Source organism: Sapajus apella, unplaced genomic scaffold (genome assembly GCF_009761245.1).
Source record: "Sapajus apella isolate SASKATOON/1434 unplaced genomic scaffold, GSC_monkey_1.0 scaffold46, whole genome shotgun sequence".
In the NCBI taxonomy this organism is placed as follows: Eukaryota; Metazoa; Chordata; class Mammalia; order Primates; family Cebidae; genus Sapajus; species Sapajus apella.
Window position 1 is genome coordinate 4,542,741 of NW_022436986.1, and position 21,928 is coordinate 4,564,668.

At 49.1% G+C, this 21,928-nt stretch overlaps 2 protein-coding genes across 3 annotated transcripts in view; both read right to left on the reverse strand.

Annotated features, from left to right (window-relative positions):
* TRIM14 (tripartite motif containing 14) overlaps positions 1-7,980 on the reverse strand; it is a 39,995-nt gene extending 32,015 nt beyond the window's left edge. Inside the window, exon 1 of the mRNA XM_032239891.1 lies at positions 7,510-7,980. Within this exon, the coding sequence (XP_032095782.1) occupies positions 7,510-7,851 (342 nt within the window). The 5' untranslated portion in view covers positions 7,852-7,980. The remainder of the gene's footprint in view (positions 1-7,509) is intronic.
* Positions 7,981-12,503: 4,523 nt separating this feature from the next.
* Positions 12,504-21,928, reverse strand: part of CORO2A (coronin 2A) — a 65,719-nt gene continuing 56,294 nt past the window's right edge. For both annotated transcript variants that reach the window (XM_032240153.1, XM_032240154.1), the window contains exons 5-12: positions 21,013-21,192; positions 20,189-20,305; positions 18,990-19,094; positions 17,838-17,934; positions 16,645-16,757; positions 16,209-16,299; positions 14,579-14,850; positions 12,504-12,947 (exon numbers count right to left, since the gene is read on the reverse strand). In XM_032240153.1, the coding sequence (XP_032096044.1) occupies positions 12,816-12,947; positions 14,579-14,850; positions 16,209-16,299; positions 16,645-16,757; positions 17,838-17,934; positions 18,990-19,094; positions 20,189-20,305; positions 21,013-21,192 (1,107 nt within the window). In that variant the 3' untranslated portion in view covers positions 12,504-12,815. The remainder of the gene's footprint in view (positions 12,948-14,578; positions 14,851-16,208; positions 16,300-16,644; positions 16,758-17,837; positions 17,935-18,989; positions 19,095-20,188; positions 20,306-21,012; positions 21,193-21,928) is intronic.

Genomic DNA, 21,928 nt, shown 5'->3' on the forward strand with positions numbered 1-21,928 from the left:
AAAAAAAAAAAAGCTGGGCATGGTGGCATGCACCTGTAATCCTACCTACTTGGGAGGCTGAGGTTGGGGTGAGTCTCCTGAGACCAGGAGATCAAGGTTGCAGTGAGCCATGACTATGCCACTACGCTACTGCACACCAGCCTGGGCTAGTAAGACCCTGTCTAAAACAAACAAACAAAAAAAAGAATTATCAGGACCTGCCAGCTTCTCCCCCCACCAGCCACGGAACTCTTCCAGATCAGGGAAGGATCTGATCTATTCCTTGAGTCATGGCCTAAAATACATACTGAATAGATGTTTGGTGAATGGTGGATGGATGAATGAGTAATGGGTGAATGGATAGGAAGGTGGATATGTGGATGTAAAATGGGTATTCATAGTGTCAACCTTACATAATGAGATTCAAGAGTTGAGCATGGTGGCTTGCACCTGTAATCCCAGCTATTCAGGAGGCTGAGGTGGGAGGATCACTTAAGGCCAGGAGTTTGAGACCAGCCTGCGCAAAATAGCAAGACCTCACATCTACCAAAAAACAACAAACAAAACAAGAAGCCGGGCTGGGCATGGTGGAGAATGCCTGTAGTCCCCGCTGCTTGGGAGGCTGACATTCACAAGCTATAGAAATGATTACCAAAGAAATAAATTGATGATGGCTAGCTTTGTATAATGAACAATTCAGGCAAAATTGCTATGAATGAAAAAAAAAATGAATGAGATAAAAGTTTATAAATGAACATTTCATAGTTTTAAAAGTTGTTTTCAGTAACATATGTTATGCTAAATTAAGTAATAGGTCATCATAAAGTGTCTGAGTTATTTATATGGTATAGAAAAGCTAAATATATTTAGATCTGTTACAAAAATTGAGGAGCCATCTTTCTAGAAATTATAAAATTATTTCAATTACAAATGGTGGTAGAAAAGAGCTCAAAATGATTTACTTCCTAGGTTTTTCACTGGAAATTCAGGTTACTAAGAGTGGAAATTGTACTTAATAACTACTTGATATAAAAGAAACAATTATATTTACAGAGTGTATAAAGAAAGTCAGATGTACTTTTGGTAAAGAGAGTTGAAAAAGAGGAATTTTTCTTTTGCATGAGAGAGAACTTCATGTAGTCAGAATGATAATGGGAAAAGGGAAGTACATCTTTGTCCAAAGGTAGAACGCCAAAATAAAAAGGAAGTATAGGACAAAACTGAAGATTTAGGCAAATTATAGAAGGCCTGTGGAAGATTAATCTCATAAAAGAAATTTTACATGTGACCAAGTTGTTTAAAATTAGAAGGAAATGGCCAGGCGTGGTGGCTTCCTGTAATCCCAGCACTCTGGGAGGCTGAGACAGGTGGATCACCTGAGATCAGCAGTTTGAGACCAGCCTGGCCAACATGGTGAAACCCCGTCTCTACTAAAAATACAAAAATTAGCTGGGCGTGGTGGTATGTACCTGTAATCTCAGCTACTTGAGAGGCTGAGGCAGGAGAATTGCTTGTACCTTGGAGGCAGAGGTTGCAGTGAGCTAGATAGCACCACTGTACTCTAGACTGGGCAACAAGAGTAAAACTCCATCTCAAAAAAAAAAAAAAAATAAGAAGGAGATCATTTATAAGTTTTCTTTTTTTTTTTTTTTTGAGACAGGGTTTCACTCTTGTTACCCAGGCTGGAGTGCAATGGCGCGATCTCGGCTCACCACAACCTCCGCCTCCTGGGTTCAGGCAATTCTCCTGCCTCAGCCTCCTGAGTAGCTGGGATTACAGGCACGCACCACCATGCCCAGCTAATTTTTTGTAGTTTTAGTAGAGACGGGGTTTCACCATGTTGACCAGGATGGTCTCGATCTCTTGACCTCGTGATCCACCCGCCTCGGCCTTCCAAAGTGCTGGGATTACAGGCTTGAGCCACCGCACCCGGCCTCATTTATAAGTTTTCTAAAACTTGAGTATTAACATCAAAAGCACATTCACATAAGGCCAGAGTCTGGGCTCCTGTGTTGGAACAACAGGGTTTTATCAGAGCATTGATCTGCTCTTTAATAGAAAATGGTGAGCGATTATTAAGGTTTATGGAACTCTTGTCTTGTGTGGTCAAAGCTGACTGAGATTGGATGGTTGATTATATACTAATACATAAGTAATTTTTTTCTTTTTTCTAGATGGGGTCTTACTTTGTCACCCAGAATGAAATTCAGTGGTGCAATCTTGGCTCACTGCAACCTCGACCTCCCAGGCTCGAGCAATCCTCCCACCTCAGCCCCCCAAGTAGCTGGGACTATAGGCATGCACCACCATGCCCAGCTAATTTTTGTATCTTCTGTAGAGACACAGTTTTGCCCAGGCGGTCTTGAACGTCTGAGCTCAAGTCATCCACCAGCCTTGGCCTCCCAAAGGGCTGGGATTATAGGCATGAGCCACTGTGCCTGGGGCCTAAAAGTAAAATTTGTTTTTCTTTTTTTTTGAGATGGAATTTGACTCTTGTTACCCAGGCTGGAGTGCAATGGCACCATCTCGGCTCACTGCAACCTCCGCCTCCTAGGTTCAAGCAATTCTCCTGCCTCAGCCTCCCGAGTATCTGGGACTACAGGCGTGCACCACCATGCCAAGTTTTGTATTTTTAGTAGAGACGGGTTTCACCATGTTGACCAGGATGGTCTTGATCTCTTGACCTCGTGATCCACCCGCCTCGGCCTCCCAAAGTGCTGGGATTACAGACGTGAGCCACCGCGCCCGGCCTGTTTTTCTTCTTTGAATAACAATGTAATGTGGTATTAATAAGGTAAAAGGTATATTTACTTTTGCATTAATGGCAAAGAAAAGGTAACAGGGGAGTTTGTCCCATGCTGTCTTTATTAGGTCTCTTGATTGAGAACTGAATCTCCTCTATCAGAGTGGTTTTTGCTTTTTGAAATCTTTGAATTATCATTTTGGCTAAAATGAATTATCATTATTTTGTAGTGACCTGTGATTCTATTTTGATCATGTGTTTTAAATCTTTCTTATTATTATAACAAGTGTTTTAAACCTTTAATATTTGAGATACTTCCCAAAATTAAATTTCAAATTCAAAAATTAACTCTTTTTGACCCAAGCTGACTTGGGCATAACCAGAACCTCTGCAAGTCCAAAAGAGACACATTAGGCTTATTGGGTATGTCAAAGTCATATGGGAAATATTGTCAAATAAGCAATGATGTTCAACTTTCTTTGAGTTATATTTATAAAAATGTATTATTAATGTGTTCCAACATTGTATGAGATTCCTAAAAGTCTGATATGTCTTAGTATATGTTATCAGTATATTATTATCATAATTATTATGATAAACTGTTGTATGCCACACAAATGCCAAATGTCCTGTTCAATTTCATCTTGAACCATGGCTATCCTAAGCCTTTTACCATCCATAGACAATTTTTGTTTTATTTTGATTCTTGTTTGTGGGTTTTTTTTTTTTTTTTTGAGATGGAGTTTCACTCTTGTTGCCCAGGCTTGAGTGTAATGGCTTAATCTTAGCTCACCACAACCTCCCAGGTTCAAGTGATTCTGCCTCAGCCTCCTGAGTAGCTGGGATTACAGGTGACTGCAACCACACCTGGCTAATTTTGTATTTTTAGTAGACACCGGGTTTCTCCATGTTGATTAGGCTGGTCTTGAACTCCCGACCTCAGATGATCTGCCTGCTTCAGCCTCCCACAGTGCTGGGATTCAGGCATGAGCCACTGTGCCCGGCCTTAGTTTGATTCTTTTTTTAAGAAAGTAGTTTATAATCAGTTATGGTCCAAAATTTGCTGCTTCTTTAAGGAAATTTTTGGAAAAGACCCTGACAAGTACTCTTGAATACAGGTTTCTGGTAACTTCAGAGATCATACCACTGGACTAAGTAAAAATTTCCAGAACTCTAATGAAAACCTGAGGCATTCATGAAGACTGCTAACCCAACATCAAGCAGAGCAAGAATTATTTACATGGGACTAAACTGATAGAAGACAAAAGTGATTTTTATGATTTAAAAAATTCAAAACATTGCTAATTCTTTTTATATTTTGTTTTTCAGTCAAATAGCTTTTTTTCTTTTGTCACAGCAACTGGATAAAATACACTTTTGTGAGCAAAATTGAAACATTTGCCTTTCTCTCTACCTGATCTCTCCAAAATCTGCAAACTATTTGTGAGTATTCTTTTTTTTTTTTTTTTTTTTTTTTAAGATGGAGTCTTGCTCTGTCACTCAGGCCAGAGTGGTGCAGAGCGCAGTGGCACGATTTTGGCTCACTGCAACCTCTGCCTCCTGGTTCAAATGATTCTCCTGCCTCAGCCTCCTGAGTGGCTGGAACTACAGGTGCACACCACTACATTTGGGTAATTTTTGTATTTTTAGTAGAGATGGGGTTTCACCATGTTGGCTAGGCTGGTCTCCAACTTCTAACCTCAAGTGATCTGCCCACTTCAGCCTCCCAAAGTGCTGGGATTACAGGTGTGAGCCACTACGCCTGGCTATTTGTGAGTATTCTTATTTTAGGACAATATAGTTATTTGCATAAATTCAGTAAGAATACATTTTCTTTCATAACAGACCACATTGGAGACACTGGTAATTTTACCAAGGCTTTGACTGAAATGGTGTATCTTCAGGTATGACCAGACTGCTTTTAGGAACTGACGTCGACTTTATAGAGCCCATAAAGAGACACTTGGGGGCCTGGCTTGGTGGCTCCAGCTTGTAATCCCATCACTTTGGGAGGCTGAGGCAGATGGATTACTCGAGTCCAAGAGTTTGAGACCAGCCTGGGCAACATAGTGAGACCCCGCCTCTATTAAAAAATGTTAACAAGAATAAAATAAAAGGGGGCCCAGCACTTTCAGAGACTGAGGTGGGCACTTCATTTGAGGTCAGGGTGTTCAAGACCAGCCTGGCCAACATGGTAAAGCCCCATCTCTACCAAAAAATACAAAAATTAGCCAGGAGTGGTACCTGTAGTCCCAGCTACTTGGGAGACTGAGGTGGGAGAATCACTTGAACCTGGGAGGCAGAGGCTGCAGTGAGCCAAAATTGCACCACTGTACCCCAGCCTAAGCAACAGAATGAGACTCTGTCTTCAGAAAAGAAGAAATATCTTGAGAAACCTCAAGATATTTTGGGACCTTGAAAAGAGAAGAATTCACCCAATGTGTATGGGTATCACAGGCATAGTCTGATGGTGAATCCCTGGTTTAGCTTTTTAGCTGTGAGGCTTTTAAAAGTCGAATCCAGGCCAGGCGTGGTGGCTGATGCCTATAATCTCAGCACTTTGGGAAGCGGAGGTGAGAGGATCACTTGAGCCCAGGAATTCTAGACCAGCCTGGACAACATGGTAAAACCCTGTCTCTAAAAAAAACATTCAAAAAAATTAGCCTGGTATGGTGGTGCACGCCTATAGTCCCAGCTGCTTGGGAGGCTGAGGTAGTAGGAGGATCGCTTGAGCCTGGGAGGCAGAGGTTGCAGTGAGCAAAGATCATGCCATTGCACTCTAGCCTGGGGGACACAGCGAAACCCTATGTCTCAAAAAAAAAAAAAAAAAAAGTTGAATCCAAAATTCCTTATAAAAGTTTCAACAGTGCAAATTAAAAGGCCAAGTATAATACTAAAACTTATTTTGCAAGTAAATTTGTCCTATCAAGACTCATCTTTGGTAAAAGCAAGGAACTAGAGAGAGAAAAATCATGTTTCAGAAGAAAATCTTGGCACACTTGTTATTCCTGTTATTAGGTTCCAGCCCTGGCCATTGTTTTTGAGTTTTTATTATTTTCCTACATTTTGGACTAAATTCTGAATTATTACCTGGCTACAACAAGGAAGGTTGTAGACAAAGTTGTAGAAGCCAAATTCCTGGCTTTTAAGGAAAGTTTAGGATTTTCTTCATGATGTTTTTAGTTGACTCCCCAGTGGAATAGGGTTGGTGTTGTTCTGCCATAGAGATTCTCTTTTTCTTTTATTTCTTTATTTTTTTTTTTTTGAGACAGAGTCTCACTCTGTCACCCAGGCTGGAGTGCAGTGGATGATCTTGGCTTATTGCAATCTCCCTCTCCTGGGTTCAAGCGATTCTCATGCCTCAGACTCCTGGGTAGCTGGGTTTACAGACATGTACCACCACACCCGGCCAATTTTCATATTTTTTAGTAGAGAAGGGGTTTCACCCTGTTGGCCAGGCTGGTCTTGAATTCCTGGCCTCATGTGATCCTCCAGCCTCAGCCTCCCAAAGTGCTAGGATTATAGGCATGAGCCACTATGCCTGACCACTATGTTATTTTCATATAAATTCTTGGTAAACAATTGAGGAACTGCCTCTGCTTTTTTCCTCAAAAACGTATGTGTAACTGCTGCTAATTAGAGTGGACAGTCAGGGAAATTTGAATCTCTGGTCCTAGTTTGCCATCCCCAAGCTTTGGGCTTAGATAAACTCTGTACTTAATCATATTTTCTGAATCTTATTACTTGAAGTTGACTGTAGGTAGGTGGGTAGGGGGTGGACAAACGGATGGGTGAGACTCGAGCCAGATCTGTGGAAAGCAGCCTTGTTAATTCTCAATAACACTTTTTCAAGGAGCTATTATTATAATTACAGCCATTTCATACGTAAAAAATGGAAGGGTCTAATGGCAGGGACAGGTCCTGAGCCCAGGATTCCAATGGATTGTTCCCCATGCTCCCCTTTTCACTTTGGAGTTCCAAGGCTGTCACAATGTAGTGGTCTGGAGTGTGCGGTGCAGGGGAAGAACTCGCCATGGGGCCGAGTTCATCACAGAAGACTTCTTGAGACGGAAGTGGTAGAATCAACATCTATCAGACAGGAGGGCCTGCGTCACCCAGGCTTCATGAAACGCAGAGAGAGAGGATTTGAGAGGAGCCACAGAATAAGTCAGCTGGGAAGCTGGAGCAGGAGCACAAAGCCCCTGGCCACTGCTAGGATTATGCATGGGTGAGGCTTCCATGATGAGAAAGGCCCTGTTGGGGGCATCTGGCTAATGGAGTCCTGGGTTCAAGGCCTGCCCCTGCCTTCAGAGCCTTCCTCTTGTGGCCTATAAAATGGCTGTAATAATAATAGTTCACACAGGGCTGCTGTGAGCAGGAATGGGAGTGTCTGTGTGGCCGGTGAGGGGAGAGGAGGTAGGTAGTGACTGTTGAGGCTGCTCCCAGGGCAATCGGGCCGTCCTTAGTTCAAGGTTCACAGGCCCTTTCTGTAGACTACAGATTGAGTAAACTGAAGATGTCTGTGTGACTTTCTGAGCTACACAGAGCTGCTTATTAACAGGGAGGGTTTGCACCTCTGTTAACTGAAAGGCACTGTCTTCCAACCCAATGGCAGTGTGGTGGACCCGCCATGGTGGACAGGGTCAAGGACATCTGGGTACCAGTCTGGGCTCCCAACCTCTACACTCCTAAACCCACCTTTTCTGAAGCTCAACTGATGGCCTTGGCTCGCCTTTGCCCTTCCTTGGGTTTCAGTCTCCCGTTCTGAACTTTCGGTCGACCGCTTAGACGCCCTCTGGGGCACGTCTGGTTTCCAGGTTGTTACCCGCCCCTGGCCACGGGATGGCAGACACGCCCCCTCCTCTGCCGTTGTGCCTGGGCTGCCTCCCACAACTCCCGCGCGGCGTCCCCACTGTCCCCACCTGCACGTGCACCGCCGCCTCCAACGCCAGGTCCACCGCGTGGCCGCGGTGCGCGCCCAGCACTGGGCAAAGCGCGCACACGCAGCGGCGGCAGCTGCGACAGAAGAGCTCGGTCACGCGGTCGCCGTGCTCCGGGCATAGCCAGCGGCATCCCTCGACGAGCTCCGACCCCCCAGGGGTCAGGTTTCCAGCCGCAGCACCCGCCATTCATCCCCGCCGCCTCGGGCTCCCGGGGCACTGGGCGGGGCTCCCACGGGAAACCGAAACCTCGGCCGTGGGCGGGGCGGCTCCAGGCCTGCCCAGCTCCGGCACTGGAGGACCGCAGGGCGCCCCCGGCCGCCTGGAGGATGGCAGCCAGCCGGGAGCAGCGAAGGGCCTCGGAGCATCCTCCGACCAGCAGGGTGCTCCCTCGGTCCGCCCAGGTCGGGAGGTGGCCCCAGCAGACATGGGAGGCTCCTAATGGGCCAGCTGGGAGAGGGTGGGCTTCCTGCTTAATGACGCTGGTCCAGTAACGCCTAGAAAACTGCAGCCCTGATGATGGGACCAAAGTTGGCTGTGACCTGCCGGGGTCGGGGGGACGGTGCGCCTCTTTCTCCTGACCCTCTCTTGCCCTTTTCCCGGGAAAGATAGCCATTCCCACAATTGTGAGACACCTTGTCAACCTCAAATAATGACACAGACATTCTCCAAATGAGTTTATTTCGGACTGAGCAGAAGGATTGCAATCTGGGAATAAATGTGCCATGGCACCCAAGGGGTGGGGGCACGGAGTACTCAGGGAGGCAAAGGAAAGCGTAGGCTTTTTTTTTTTTTTTTTTTTTTGAGACGGAGTTTTGCTCTTGTTACCCAGGCTGGAGTGCAATGGCGCGATCTCGGCTCACCGCAACCTCAAGCGGAGGCTTTTAAAGGCAAAACGAGGAGGATCGCATATATTGTTTTAAAATAATAATACTTGGTTACAAGAATAAATACGGTGGCTTCAGCGCAAAAGTTGAACAGGCAGTTGCTGGGCAGATGTCCTCATACGGTGGCTTTTGTGCAAGATTGTGGTTCTTTGTGCAAGGTTGCAGTTTGGTGCAACCTATTATCATGCAATAATAGTTCCTGTTACCAGGCAAATCATTGGTGAGGGCCCTCCACTCTCCTGTGCTCAAGTGACCTTCTTACCTCATCCTCTGGAGTAGCTGAGACTACAGGAGCACCCTTTAGTTTAGTTTTGACGTAAGTGACTCCATCTTGGTACTGACAACTTTCACACATGCACTCCCACCACTAATTCCACTTGCTCCAGGCTCAAGTCTCAGCTCCCATTTATAAGGCCAGCCTTCCTTCCTTCCTACCTTCCTTCCTTCCTTCCTTTCTCTCTCTTTTTGAGACAGAGTCTCGCTCTGTCACCCAGGCTGGAGTGCAGTAGCACAATCTCAGCTCACTGCAACCTCTGCCTCCTGGGTTCAAGCAATTCTTAGCTGGGACTACAGGCGTGTGCCACCATGACCAGCTAATTTTTGTATTTTTAGTAGGGACAGGGTTTCACCATATCGGCCAGGCTGGTCTTGAACTCCTGACCTTGTGATCTGCCCGCCTCGGCCTCCCAAAGTGCTGGGATTACAGGCATCAGCCACCATGCCCTGTCTCCTTGGCTCTTTCTTAAGATCCTTGGTCCCCGCCCTGCCTATGCTCCACCCTTTGCTTTTTCAAGACTGGGGGACGTGCAGTTTGTCCTACTTGGAACAGTCTTCTTCCCAAATACCCTTTGCCCTGAGTATTCCAACTGATCTTGCAAATTTCTACTTTACTATCTTCTCCTCCAGGAAGCCTTCCCTGCTTCTCCTTCCAAAACAGCTTACGCTTCCCCTATTCTGGCCCTCCTCATTCCCCAAACCATCACTGAAAACTGGAGAGGGCAAAGACTATGTCTGTCCTACCTGTTTTCCAGCTTGGTGTCTAACTCCAACAGTAGATAGTGAATTGGTATTTGTGGAACAAATCAAGAAAACGAAAGCTCCATGTAGTAAATGTCTGGCCAGATGTTTATTATTTTGTTACATTATTTCCATTGCACATTCCACATCTATTTATTTTCACTTTTATTATTTTTCACAAAGGTACAAGGAATTTCAGAAACAACATTAAAACAATCATTCAAACGGTGTCAGGCACAGTTGCAATTAAAAGCATAGATTTGATTTCTGACTTCCTGTTTCCTTCTGTGATACAATCTCAAGTTTTGTTCCAGGAAGCACAATTATTGTAGCGTTAAGGTGGACACCCACCAAAGCCCATCTCCTAGTGCTGTCCTCATTCTCAGAAAGTTCCTGAGTCAACAGAAAGGGGACGCCCAGGGTATGGAATAAGGAGATGCAGGCCTGCTCTGCCAACTGGCTGGGCCCTGAAAATGCTGGTCGAGTTCCACTACATCAGCTCAAGAACACAAACAAAAACGTAATTTAAAAAACAGATGGTTTAAAAAAATATCTGATAAAAATTACCTATCCCTCTCCCTTGCTGTGAAATAATTTAAATAATTTATTCTAGATGTAAAAAAAAAAAGTTTGTTCAAAAACACTTGTGTCCTGTTTGTCAGAGTGCAGTCTGGGTCCCTTGGGGTGGAGAGAGCTGGCCAAGGAATGGCGCTGTGCAGAGGCATTCTGGGAAGTTCTCAGGATGCAACCCCACCTCTGCCGCTTGGCAGCCAGTGACCTTGGCGTGATGTTTCTTCACTTCTCTAAGGCTAGGTCTTTGCTTCTGAACATGGGGATTATAATGCCTGCCTGACCTGTGTTAGAATAGCATGTGTCAGTGACTGGAGGTGGGAGGAGTTTGTAAACTGAAGTGTTGGCCACGCAGGTAAGCCTGTCCTGTGGAGCTCTGCTGCCCTGACAATGCCTGGGATTTGGCCTTCTGTTCTGGAGCACACTGTAAGGCAAATTTGGTTGGCGCATCAGACGGGAGTGAGCCCCAGTGACTGAGTAAATGGAGAATAAGATAAGGAACATGGGCATCTGGCCTGTGCAGATAGACAAGCAGAATAAACCATGGCTGGGGAAGGGGCAGATGGAGGCACTGAACCCCCATCGTGCTGCAGCTGTGGTCCCCAGAAATGTTGAGGGATGGCTTGGGACAACACTTCTGGACTTTTAAGGAGCCAGCAGCCAGGAGTTAAGAGATCTGGGTTGAGGCCCAGCTCCTGTCTGGCACTCACTGTCCTCTTCATCTTTACTGCAAATAGGTACACACATAGCCAGCCATACTCACTGTACTGCAGATCACCTGCAAAGCTCATATGAATATACAGGCCCTACTCTGGAGATTCAGCTTCAGTTGGTCTGGGATGGAGCCCAGGAGTCCGTATTACCTGCATGCTCCCAAGGGGATTCTAATGTACAGCCTGGGCTGAAACCTACCAGGCTAGGCGGCCTCCTGCAGTCCCCATCTCAGCTCCAGAATCTAATCGCCCTGTGCAATGGAGATCATCTGCCCCTCCTTGGTAGGGAGGGACCAATTTCACTTCTAATCATTCCCTATCTCTTGATGAACTGTTGTATTGACCACTGAACTTTAGAGCAGGGCTTGGAACATACTAAGGGGGGACAAAGAAAAGCTTTCAGGCGAGAAGGGAACTTTGCAACCATCTGCTCCTACTTCCTTACCTAGAGTAGTCATTTCTCTCCAGAAGACCTCCTGGTTAGGTGGCCAGAGGCTATGCTGGCATGTCCCCAGAGATGGAGGCCCCCTACCTCCTGGGGGACTCTCCTGTTAACTAGGGGTGAAATCTGCCGACATCATCCTGCAGGAGGCAGGCTGTGTACCTGAGGGCCTTGGTGGTGGCAGTCAGCAGTCATGGGCACAGCTCTGAAGTCTCCATCCCCACCATAAGGGACAGCATCTACCCACATCAGGCTGATTCTGGTTGGAAAGGTTGGTTCTGACCTGTCTGTGTTGTGGAATCAGGTTTAAACCCCCTGGTCTGGCCCCTTGCCAGTGTCTGCTAGTTTCTGCAGCAAACTCAGATCACCCCACAGGTAGTTTTCCCTTAGGTCAAGGTTATAGACGGCCGATCCTCCAGAGAGCAGCTTGTTCCAGGGTATCCCTTGTTCAGATGAAGAAACTGAGACCAGAGAGGGGAGGACTTGCAAGAAGTCACTGAGTAAGCTGGGGCACAGCTGAGGCCAGAAGCAACAGATTTCTGCTCTGTGGGCTGAGGACTGCATAGACCCAAAATAGCAAAAAGACAGACCCAGAAAACCAGGATCTCAGCCCAGCCCCACCAAGAAACAATTATCCCTTGCCTCTCTCTGGGCCTTAGTTTGTCTGCCTGTAAAATGAGGAACTTGGTCAAATCACAGTTTTCAAACGTCTAAATTTTTTTTTTTTTTTTTTACTAGCAGAATTGTTTTTCATTGTAGCCCAACATAGAAAATAGAAAGGAGCTGTCTGGTTGGAACACAGTGTGGGGAAGGGAGACACAGACTTCCTGCTTAGTCTCCCCCTATACCCTCTCTCTCTCTCTCTCTCTCTCTCTCTCTGAGACAGAAAAAAAAAGTGTTACCCAGGCTGGAGATCACTAGCATGATCTCAGCTCACTTCACCTCCGCCTTCTGGGTTCAAGTGATTCTCCTGCCTCAGCCTCCCGAGTAGCTGGGACTACAGGTGCTCTCCCCCATGCCTAATTTTTGTATTTTTAGTAGAGACGGGTTTCACCATGTTGGCCAGGCTGGTCTTAAACTCCTGACCTCAAGCAATCTGCACACTTTGGCTTCCCAAAGTGCTGGGATTATAGGCATGAGCCACTGCATCTGGCCCGGTCTTCCCCTAGTCTCTGGACCACAGTCTGAAAATCACAGGCAGATCAACCTAGGTCCTTCCAGCTCTAGTTTTCTACTGTGTTCTTTCCCCTTGAGAAGTTATAGCTCATCATGGACCCTTAACAATAGAATTCAACAGAAGGCATCATCTAAAAACAAAGTCAATTCAGAAACTGTTGTTGCAAGAAGGCAAATAGAAAAACGGCACCATGTCCCACTGGAATCTCTTTCAGCGACTGAGAATTTTGTTTTCTGGTAAAAAATATAGAAATAGTGGTTGTTCTTAGGGGGACTTGTGGTTTGGTTCTGAACCTCCCCATGGAGCCGAGTGGTGTCCCTGAGGGTACGGAGGGCAGAGGTCTCTGCTCAGAGTTGCTCTGAGGCCATCCTCAAGTTTTTGATCTCCAGTTCCAACTGTTTGGCTTGGACCTCTCGCTGGGTCAACAGCTCCCGGAGCCTTCGGATCTCTTCCTGTTGCCGGTAGTACATCTGCAACAACTGGGAAAGAAAGATGGAAGGCAGGATCACCAGGGTGTCAGGACATCAGCTGAAAGCTAAACCACTATCCTCCTTGACTTGGAAAGGTGGAGATGGTCACATTAACATGGCTGAGGCCTGATGGGGCTCATTGCATAGATCTTTTACAAACACCTTGTTTACTTCACCGAATAAATGAAATTCAAAAAGACTGGAATGTTTTTATGTATTTTGCCTCCATAGATTCCCCCATGGGATAGAGGAAAGGATGCCTGGCTCTGGAGTCTGGAGACTGGTGTTTTCACCACCACTGAACTATGTGACCTTGGGCAAGTTAATTACCCACTCTGAGCTTCCATTCCTTCCTCTGGGAAATGGGGGCCAGAAAACTGCCCTCATCATTATCATAATTGTTGTCATGGTGCAGAATGGGCGTTAGATGCTGAGTGATGCCCTAAGGGAGTTCGTTATCCCATTGGATGCTTGTGACACCGCTATCAGTGCCAGTGTCCCCACTGTACCACTGTGGAAACAGAAGCTTAGAGATACTCAGTTCTGGGATCTGAGACCTAAATTAGTACTCAGCAGAGCCAGGATCAGAATCTATCTGTGAGATGCCAGCCTCTGTGTTCTTAGCCACTACAGACTGACTTCTGGGGCTGTTGAGAGGATTCAATCACATGCTGTAGCAAAGTGCCTACTCCAGGATCTGGCACCTAACAAATGTGGACTTTGAAAGCACAGAAAATCCTATGATGTCAGAACTGGAAAGACTTTGATACAACCCAGCAGGTCAAACCCTTTTCATTTTATAGATGGCTCCCTACAATCTTTTTTGACTTTTTTGAGATGGAGTCTCATTCTGTTGCCTAGGCTGGAGTACAGTGGTGTGATCTTGGCTCACTGCAGCCTCTGCCTCCTGGGTTCAAGTGATTCTCCTGCCTCAGCCCCCCGAGTAGCTGGGACTACAGGCACGGGCCAACACACCTGGCTAATTGTTGTATTTTTAGTACAGATGGGGTTTCACCATGTTGGCCAGGCTGGCCTCAAACTTCTGGCCTCATGAGAGCCGTCTACCTCGGCCTCCCAAAGTACTCAGATTACAGGCGTGAGCCACTGCGTCTGGTCCCCACTATCAATTTTTTTTTTTTTTTTGGAGATGGAGTCTTGCTCTGTTGCCCAGGCTGGAGTGCAGTGGCATGACCTCGGCTCACTACAACCTCCGCTTCTTGGGTTCAAGCAACTCTCATGCCTCAGCATCCCCAGTAGCTAGTATTAGAGGTAAGCGCCACCACGCCTGGCTAATTTTTGTATGTTTAGTAGAGACGGGGTTTCACTGTGTTGGCCAGGCTGGTCTCGAACTCCTGACCTCAAGAGATCTACCTGCCTCAGCCTCCCAAAGTGCTGGGATTACAGGTGTGAGCCACTGTGCTGGCCTCCCACCAACTTTATGTACGCCCATCATTTTGGCATAAGACGGTGCTCACTGCCTGTTTGTTGAATGAATTAACAAAATGAGTCAAGCGACTAGGTCAGGCCACACAGCTGATTATTCTTCTCATGCCTCATTTTCTCCCTCCTTCTCAGCCTGGATCTGCCACCCTCCACCCCAGTTGCCTCCTGTGAAAGGACGACCCCATCCTCCTTCACACCTCGTTCTCTGTCTTTGGTGGGGGGCATTCGAAAACATCAAAGCCATTTGTCAGCCAGGATCTCTTCTCCTCCAGCCTGTGTTCTCCTGCCCACCTTGGGGTCTTCTCCGGCAGGGAGGAAGGCCTCCAGCCGTCTTCTGCAGTGAGCTTTTCTGCCTGGTTCAAGAGCTGGGGTGAGGCTGGGGCCACAGAGTTGAAGACAGGTCTCTCTTCAGGCAGTGGCCGGGGGCTCAGCAGCTCAGAGCCAGGCCTAAGGGACACCAGGATTGGCTCTGGAAGGGAAGCAGAGCTATGTGAGGATTGAGTGCCCAGAGGCACATGGGCATACTGGGCACCGATGACACAGGCAGGCATGCAGAGACACTCAGAACCATGCAGACCCATGCAACAGGTGTAGGAAATACAGCCACATGTGGACAGGGCACACACAGAGCAGGGCAATCAGCTACAGAGACCCACGTGTGCCACCCTCCAAGTGAAGCTTGGTTTGTGGGAACGGCACAGTGTGTGCTCTGGAGCTGTCCCCCAACACTTCAAGCTCACGTGAGACCTTGCCCTTGCTTTGTAAGGACAGTCCCACCTACACTGCACCCTGCTGTCTACCAAGTTCATGAGTTCTCTCACCATCCCCAAGAAGCGGGGGGGGGGGCTGGCATCATGGCTACAGATGAGGAAACTGAGGCCCAGGGAGCAAAACCTACCTAAGGTTATTCAAAACTGGGACTTGGCACTGGTCTCCTGCCCCCAGGCAGAGACTCTTCCAGTACACCAGGAGGCCTGCTCAGCCACTGGGGTAGGGGTGAAGGAAGTCTGGGGGGCTGGAAGGGAGATGGAGCAAGTGGGGTGGGGATGGGAGCACACATCCCCCCCTTCTGCTGGGCTGGCCTCATATTGGCACGAGCGGGAGAGTGGCTCAGAACAGGTAGAGTGGGCAGAGGGACCTGGATGGGGGTTGCTGCCTGGAGGGCTTATTGGGTCAAGAAGAATCGCAAAAGGCCAGGCACAGTGGCTCATGCCTATAATCCCAGCACTTTGGGAGGCCGAGGCAGGTGGATCACTTGAGATCAAGAGTTTGAGACCAGCCTGGCCAACATGGTGAAATTCCCATCTCTAGTGAAAATACAAAAAATTATCTGGGCATGGTGGCACGTGCCTGTAGTCCCAGGTACTCAGGAGGCTGAGGCACGAGAATCACTTGAACCCGGAGGGCAGAGGTTACAGTGAGCCAAGATTGTACCACTGCACTCCAGCCTGGGCAATAGAGTGAGACTCTGTCTCAAAAAAAAAAAAAAAAAAAAAAAAAAAAGAATTGCAGAGGTAGGGGTGGGGAACAGGTATGGGGAGTCTGGCTGAGGTGGTCTAGGCACCTTCCATAGCCCCAAAATGTAAAGAAGCTTTTCATGGGGCAAAGTCCCTTGAGTTGGAGTTTCCTGAGCTCTTGGGTCAAGACACCTGACTTCCTGGACCTGTATGTGACCATCCTAGCCCCTGGCAACTGAAGGTCAAGAGCATGGCCTCTGAGGTTACACGAGAATAAAAATCCAGGCCCAACCCCTCTCAGTTGCTTGAGGCTACCGAGCACTCCACGTTCCTGCCACATTTGCCTGGGTCTCTTCTCTGCCTTCCTCACCTCGATTCATCCCGCTGAGCCATTCCTGGGCCATCAGGGAGGGCTGGGCCCCTGCTGTTGGTGGGTATATGTCTTCTTGGTAGGATTCCGACTGCAGGAGAAATCCAGACAGTAAGGAGGGTAGTAGGGTAGGCTGCCCAGATGGGAAGGGCCCTTAGAGCTGCGAGTTCAGGCTCTCCCCAATCCCTGCTGAATTGAGGAAACTGAGGCCCAGAGAACAAAGGGACTTGCCCAAGGTCACTCAGCAGCTCAAAAGCAGAGGTGGGCTGAGACCCAGGACTCCTGATGCCCACTGATGTAACACTGGCTTGAGAAAGGCTGCTCTGTGGCTGCCCCATGAACGTGGGCTCCAGGCTCTGGTTCCCGACAGCCCTGGGTCTATCTTCTCCAGGACAGGTTTCCCACCTCCCTCCCATGCGGTCCCCACTGCCCTTACCCGCCGAGGCACAATCATGGAGATGGGCTCGATGAGGCTTTTGGTTGTGATCAGCTTATAGAAGCGGAAGATCTCGCAGGAGGACACGTCGAGTCCTCTCTTTGGCATGACACCTGCAGGCAGAGTCAGGAAGGGCCAAGAGGTTCTGGCAAGGCTGGGGCCACAGGGCAAGGGCCAAAGCCATGCTGCACACCTGGACCTGAACAGAGGCCAACCTCCTCCCAAATCACAGCTGAGAGACAAATACCTACACTGGGTTGGGCCCTGTGTTGGGAAATGGAGTTGAATTAATCAGACTCTTCACCTTCAAAGATTTAAATTATGTTAGCTGAACTTTTTTTTTTTTTTTTTGAGACAGAGTCTCACTCTGTTGCCCACGCTGGAGTGCAGTGGCGTGATCATAGCTCACTGCAGCCTCCCAATCCTGGGTACAAGCGATCCTCCTGCCTTAGCCTCCCAAGTAGCTGGGACCACAGGTGTGCACTTCCATTTTTTATTTCTTTGTAGAGACAGGGGTCTCACTTTGTTGCCCAGGCTGGCCTCAAATTCCTAGGCTCAAGTGATCCTCCAGCCTTGGCCCCGCAAAGTGCTGGATTAGCTGGACTTTTACAGGCAGCTTGCTCTGCTTAAGGCTCCCCATCTCCATCCCCACAGCTCCTGTGACCCAAATGCTCTTAATCAAACTACTCCAGCTTCCTTTTGAGTAGTGTTAGCATGGTGCATCTTTCTCTAGTCCTTTACTTTTAATCTAGCCATGTCTTTATGTTTAAAGTAGGTTTCTTGTAGATCACAGAAATATAGCTGGGTTTTTAATCCTCAAACATGCTTAGAAAGGAGCTGAGGACTGCTTCCTGGAGCCTCTTTTAGGTCAGCCCTTTCCATCTCTCTGTGCTTGTAACTGCTTAACCTTGACCTAGAACACATCCCTCTCTCCCCTGCTGGGCTCTGCTTCCTCTTTCAGTGCCTCCAAATGTTGCCTTCTCTGAGAAGCCTTCCCTGACTTCCTCCTTTGTGCTGCTGCACACCTCAAGGACAGCCCCCATCAAGTCAGAGTGTTGCTGTGCTGTCTCTCCTCCCATCTGACTCATCCCTGTCTCCCCAGACCCAGCACTGAAGCCCTGACCCAGATTCTCCTGCCTCAGCCTCTTGAAGTGCTGGGATTACAGGCGTGAACTGCAGCGTCCCTCACTCACCGATCCCCTTCTGTGGGTTGTAGGAGCGGTACTCAGTCAGGTAGCTCAGGTGAGGCTTGTTGGTGCTCACCTCGTAGTAGCGGATGTTGCCATCTCCCTGAGGAGGAGGGAAAGGAGGAGGAGGAGGAGGAGGAAGGTGAGATGAGCTCGTCAGCTCATCAGCAACCCAGCCATCCAGCAAAAACCTGGCTGTTTTTTGATGATTGGTAAACCCATCTCACTCAAAGGAACACCAGGAAACGGGGGGCCCTGTCACCAAGGCAGGAGGGTGACAGGGGGATCTTCATTTTACACTTTATCTTTTTTGAGACAGGGTCTTACTTTATCGCCCACGCTGGAGAACAGTAGTGCAATCACAGCTCATTGCAACCTCCTGGGCTCAACCCATCTTCCTGCCTCAGCCTCCAGAGTAGCTGGGACCACAGGTGTGCGCCACCACACCTGGCTAATTTTTTAAATTTTTTTATTTTCGTAGAGATGGGGTCTCACTATGTTGCCCAGACTGATCTTAAACTCCTGGGCTCAAGTGATTCTCCCACCTTGGCCCCTTAAAGTGCTGGAATTATAGGGATGAGCGGCTGTGCTGGGCCTGGGTCCTTATTTTAATATTCAATCTCCCCCACCATGACCCAAAGCCTACCCTCACTCTAAGACAGAAGCTCTGGGAAGACAGGTCCCAATCCCACACCTATCTGAGAGCGGCAGCAAAGGTCAGAGCTGGGGTGGCCTCAGAGGCCATCCAGAAGGTCTTACCATGGGGGATGTCTCTGGTTGTCATAATGACTTGGGTGGAGGGGGAGAGATGCTGGTCTTGTCATTGGCGGGTAGGGGCCAGGGCTGCCAGACATGGGATAGGCCTACCTAGTGGAGACCTGTTCTGCCCCCAGGTCAGCAGGTGCCCCTGCTGAGAAACACCAAAGGTCCCCCCGCATGTGGGCCTGGAGTTGGGAAGGGACAAGGTCAAGGTTTCCAGCCAGATCCCTGGCCCCAGGTGTTCCTAAGGAACCAGGAATGTGGGAGGCGTTCTCTCTCATGGCAGAAGAGTGGCCAGCGAGGCCTGCCTATCCCTGCCCTGTGCTCCCAATGGCCCCAGGCTGCTGTCTGCCCATCTCAGGGGTCTAGGCGGCCACCTCCCTCCGGTGCCAAGCTGACCTTCCCCACCAGGTAGAGCATGCTGGTGTCTGCGTCATAGAAGGGAAACAGCACGCCCGAGGAGCCGTCCAGGTCCTCCTCCATCAGAGGCACAGAGAGGTCATCCTGCAGGGGAAGGGGAGGCAGGGAAGGCCTGGGTCACTCCTGGGGGCCCTCAGTGGTGCTCCCGGAGATGATTCCTGCCATGGCGCTCTGGGCAAGAGTGTGTGTGTCAGAAAAAGTGTGATTTTTATGTGAGTGCTGGGGGAAGATGTCTTTGGTTCCTGGGGTCCAATGTGTGGGCTACTCTCTGGTGGAGATGACATGTTAAAGGCACTAAAATGCTGCTACCACCTACCTTGTCAGCTTTCTGCCCTTAACAAATCACTTTTTTTTTGGAGACAAGGTCTATCTCTGTCACCGAGGCTGGAGTACAGTGGTGTAATCATAGCTCACGGCAGCCTCAAACTCTTGGGCTCAAGCAATCCTCTTGCCTCGGCCTCCCAAGTAGCTGGGATTATAGACACACACCACTGCACCCAGCTGATTTTTTGCAGAGATGGGGGTCTTGCTGTGTAGCTCAGACTCATCTAGAACTCCTGGCCTCAAGTAATCCTCTCGCCTTGGCCTCCCAAAGTACTGGGATTACATGCATGTACCACCATGCCTGGCCATAACAAATCACTTTTGACATACCCAATCTCATTCTACTCTTCCCCTACCTGTTTTTAAATTTTATTTTAATAGATGAAGAAGGAGACTCAGAAAGTGTGATTTGCCCAGTCTTTGAAACTCCTGTCAAATGCTCCCTCAAAACACTACCGCAGGCCTGGCCCTTAGCCCTACTCTACCCTCAGCTGTGCTGATGAAAGCCCCTCCTCCCCATACCCATTGGTACTTCATTTGCTCCAGCTGCCCCCTCTGCCCAGCTGGCCCTCTCCTTCTCCCTTTCTCCTAGTCCTGGTCCCAGACTCAGCTACCTCCCCTCCTCTAGCCCAGGGCCTCCACTGGGTTCTCACATATCTTCCTCCTGTGTAAGATGCACTGGGTCCGGGCGCCCAGGGCTGTCGGCATCTCCCTGCTATTCTTCCCCAGATCCCCAGCACCTGGCAATCTATGCTACATGTGTGAGACATAAATGGATGTCTGAATGAATGCATGCGTGAATGAATGACGCTGGCTTTCCACTGAGGGGTGATGGTGAGGGGTGCAGGCCTCACCTGGTCCCAGAGGGCCACCTGCCGGTTGTTCCATCTCGATGTGCCCGTGGACATCAGCTTTTTCAGGTTCCCCAGAAACAGCACCTTGCTGGCCCGGTGCCCTTTGTAGCTGGCCTCCTGGGGGGACATGTGCGGTGGGTGTTGGAGAGACACCGGAGGGGATTCCGGGGGGCAGCTTGGGTTTCCGGCCTCCCTGCTTTGCTAATGCTGCTGCTCCCCCTGGAAGGCCACCCTTTCTCACCCCAACTCTGCCTGGAGATTCTTCCCAGGAGCAACACCTCGATCCCTCTCATCCACATGGAGCCTCTCCCCACTATCTTTGTTAAGAGTTATTTTTCTGAGCAAGAACAGAAGCAAACCTCTGCCCAGCTCCCTGTTCTTGCTGAAAGAGTGTTGGGCACCCCTACCGCAGTGGGCACTGTCACCTGGCCCATCTTATCTAATCCTTGGAGAGGAAGGACCCACAACCCATTGTTGCAGATGCGAAAACAGAGGCTCAGAGCAGGAATGCTTGCCTAAGTTTGCACAGGGACTAAACAGTGGTGTCGTCGGCTCTCCTGACCCCCCTGGCCAGTGACAGAGCTGAGGCACTCCAAAAAGCTTTGGAGTCAGACCAGGTTCAGATCCCAGCTCTCCATGTTGGTGAGTCATTTCATCTCTCACGGGCCTCAGTTTTCTCATCTGCAAAATGGAAATGACATATCCCACCCCCAGCAATCCCGAGAGGACAGACGGGGCATCACTGTCCTGTTCTCTGAAGCCTCCCCCCACACCCCTACCCCTTGCTGCTCTGAGCCCGAGCCAGCCCCTGGCCCAGCACTGACCCGGAGGACGATCCCTGCTCGGGGGTCGATAACCCGAATCTTGCGGTCTTTGCAGGTGGTGGCCAGCAGGCTCCCGTTGGTGTTGAAGGACATGGAGAGGATCACATCTTGGTGACAGCTAATCGTCCTCACAGGGCTTGTGATGACAGACTCCTTTGTATCCAGGTTCCAGATCATCACCTGCACGACAGAGAGCCAGCTCTCAGCACCGGGGCCACCCCACCCCTGGCCCCCACAGTCACACGCTGGCCAGGCTGCAGTGAAACACGGTATCCCCGGGAGGGCAGTGCAGCTGGCAGCCTGGCCAGGAAGTCTCGGTAGGAGGATGATGTGCAGGTTGAAGCTGCTTGTGGCAGGAGGGGGAATCCCAGGGCCAGGCTGCCTAGTGGTGAAAGGAAAACACCACCTGCCTCTGAACAGCAAAACATCCATGCGGGGAGGACCCCAGGGAACCAGCTCGTCCAGGCGGTTTCAGTTGTTAGCAGCAGTTTGCACCTCACACAGATTAACAAGGCTGTATACATCTGCACAGGCTGTGCATGCAGAGCTCCAGGGCAATCCATTCCTATAGCCTAGGATGGGACTAGCGCCCCCTGGAGCTGTGTATAGAACAACTGGCAAAGGCTGGGTGCAGTGGCTCACGCCTGTAATCCCAGCACTTTGAGAGGCTGAGGCGGGCAGATCACCTGAGGTTGGGAGTTTGAGACCAGCCTGACCAACATGGAGAAACCTCATCTCTACTAAAAATACAAAAGTAGCCGGGTTTGGTGGTGCACGCCTGTAATCCCAGCTACTCGGGAGGCTGAGGCAGGAGGCTCACTTGAACCCAGGAGGCAGAGGTTGCAGCAAGTCAAGATTGCACCACTGCCCTCCAGCCTGGGCAACAGAGCGAGACTCTGTCTCAAAAAAAAAAAAA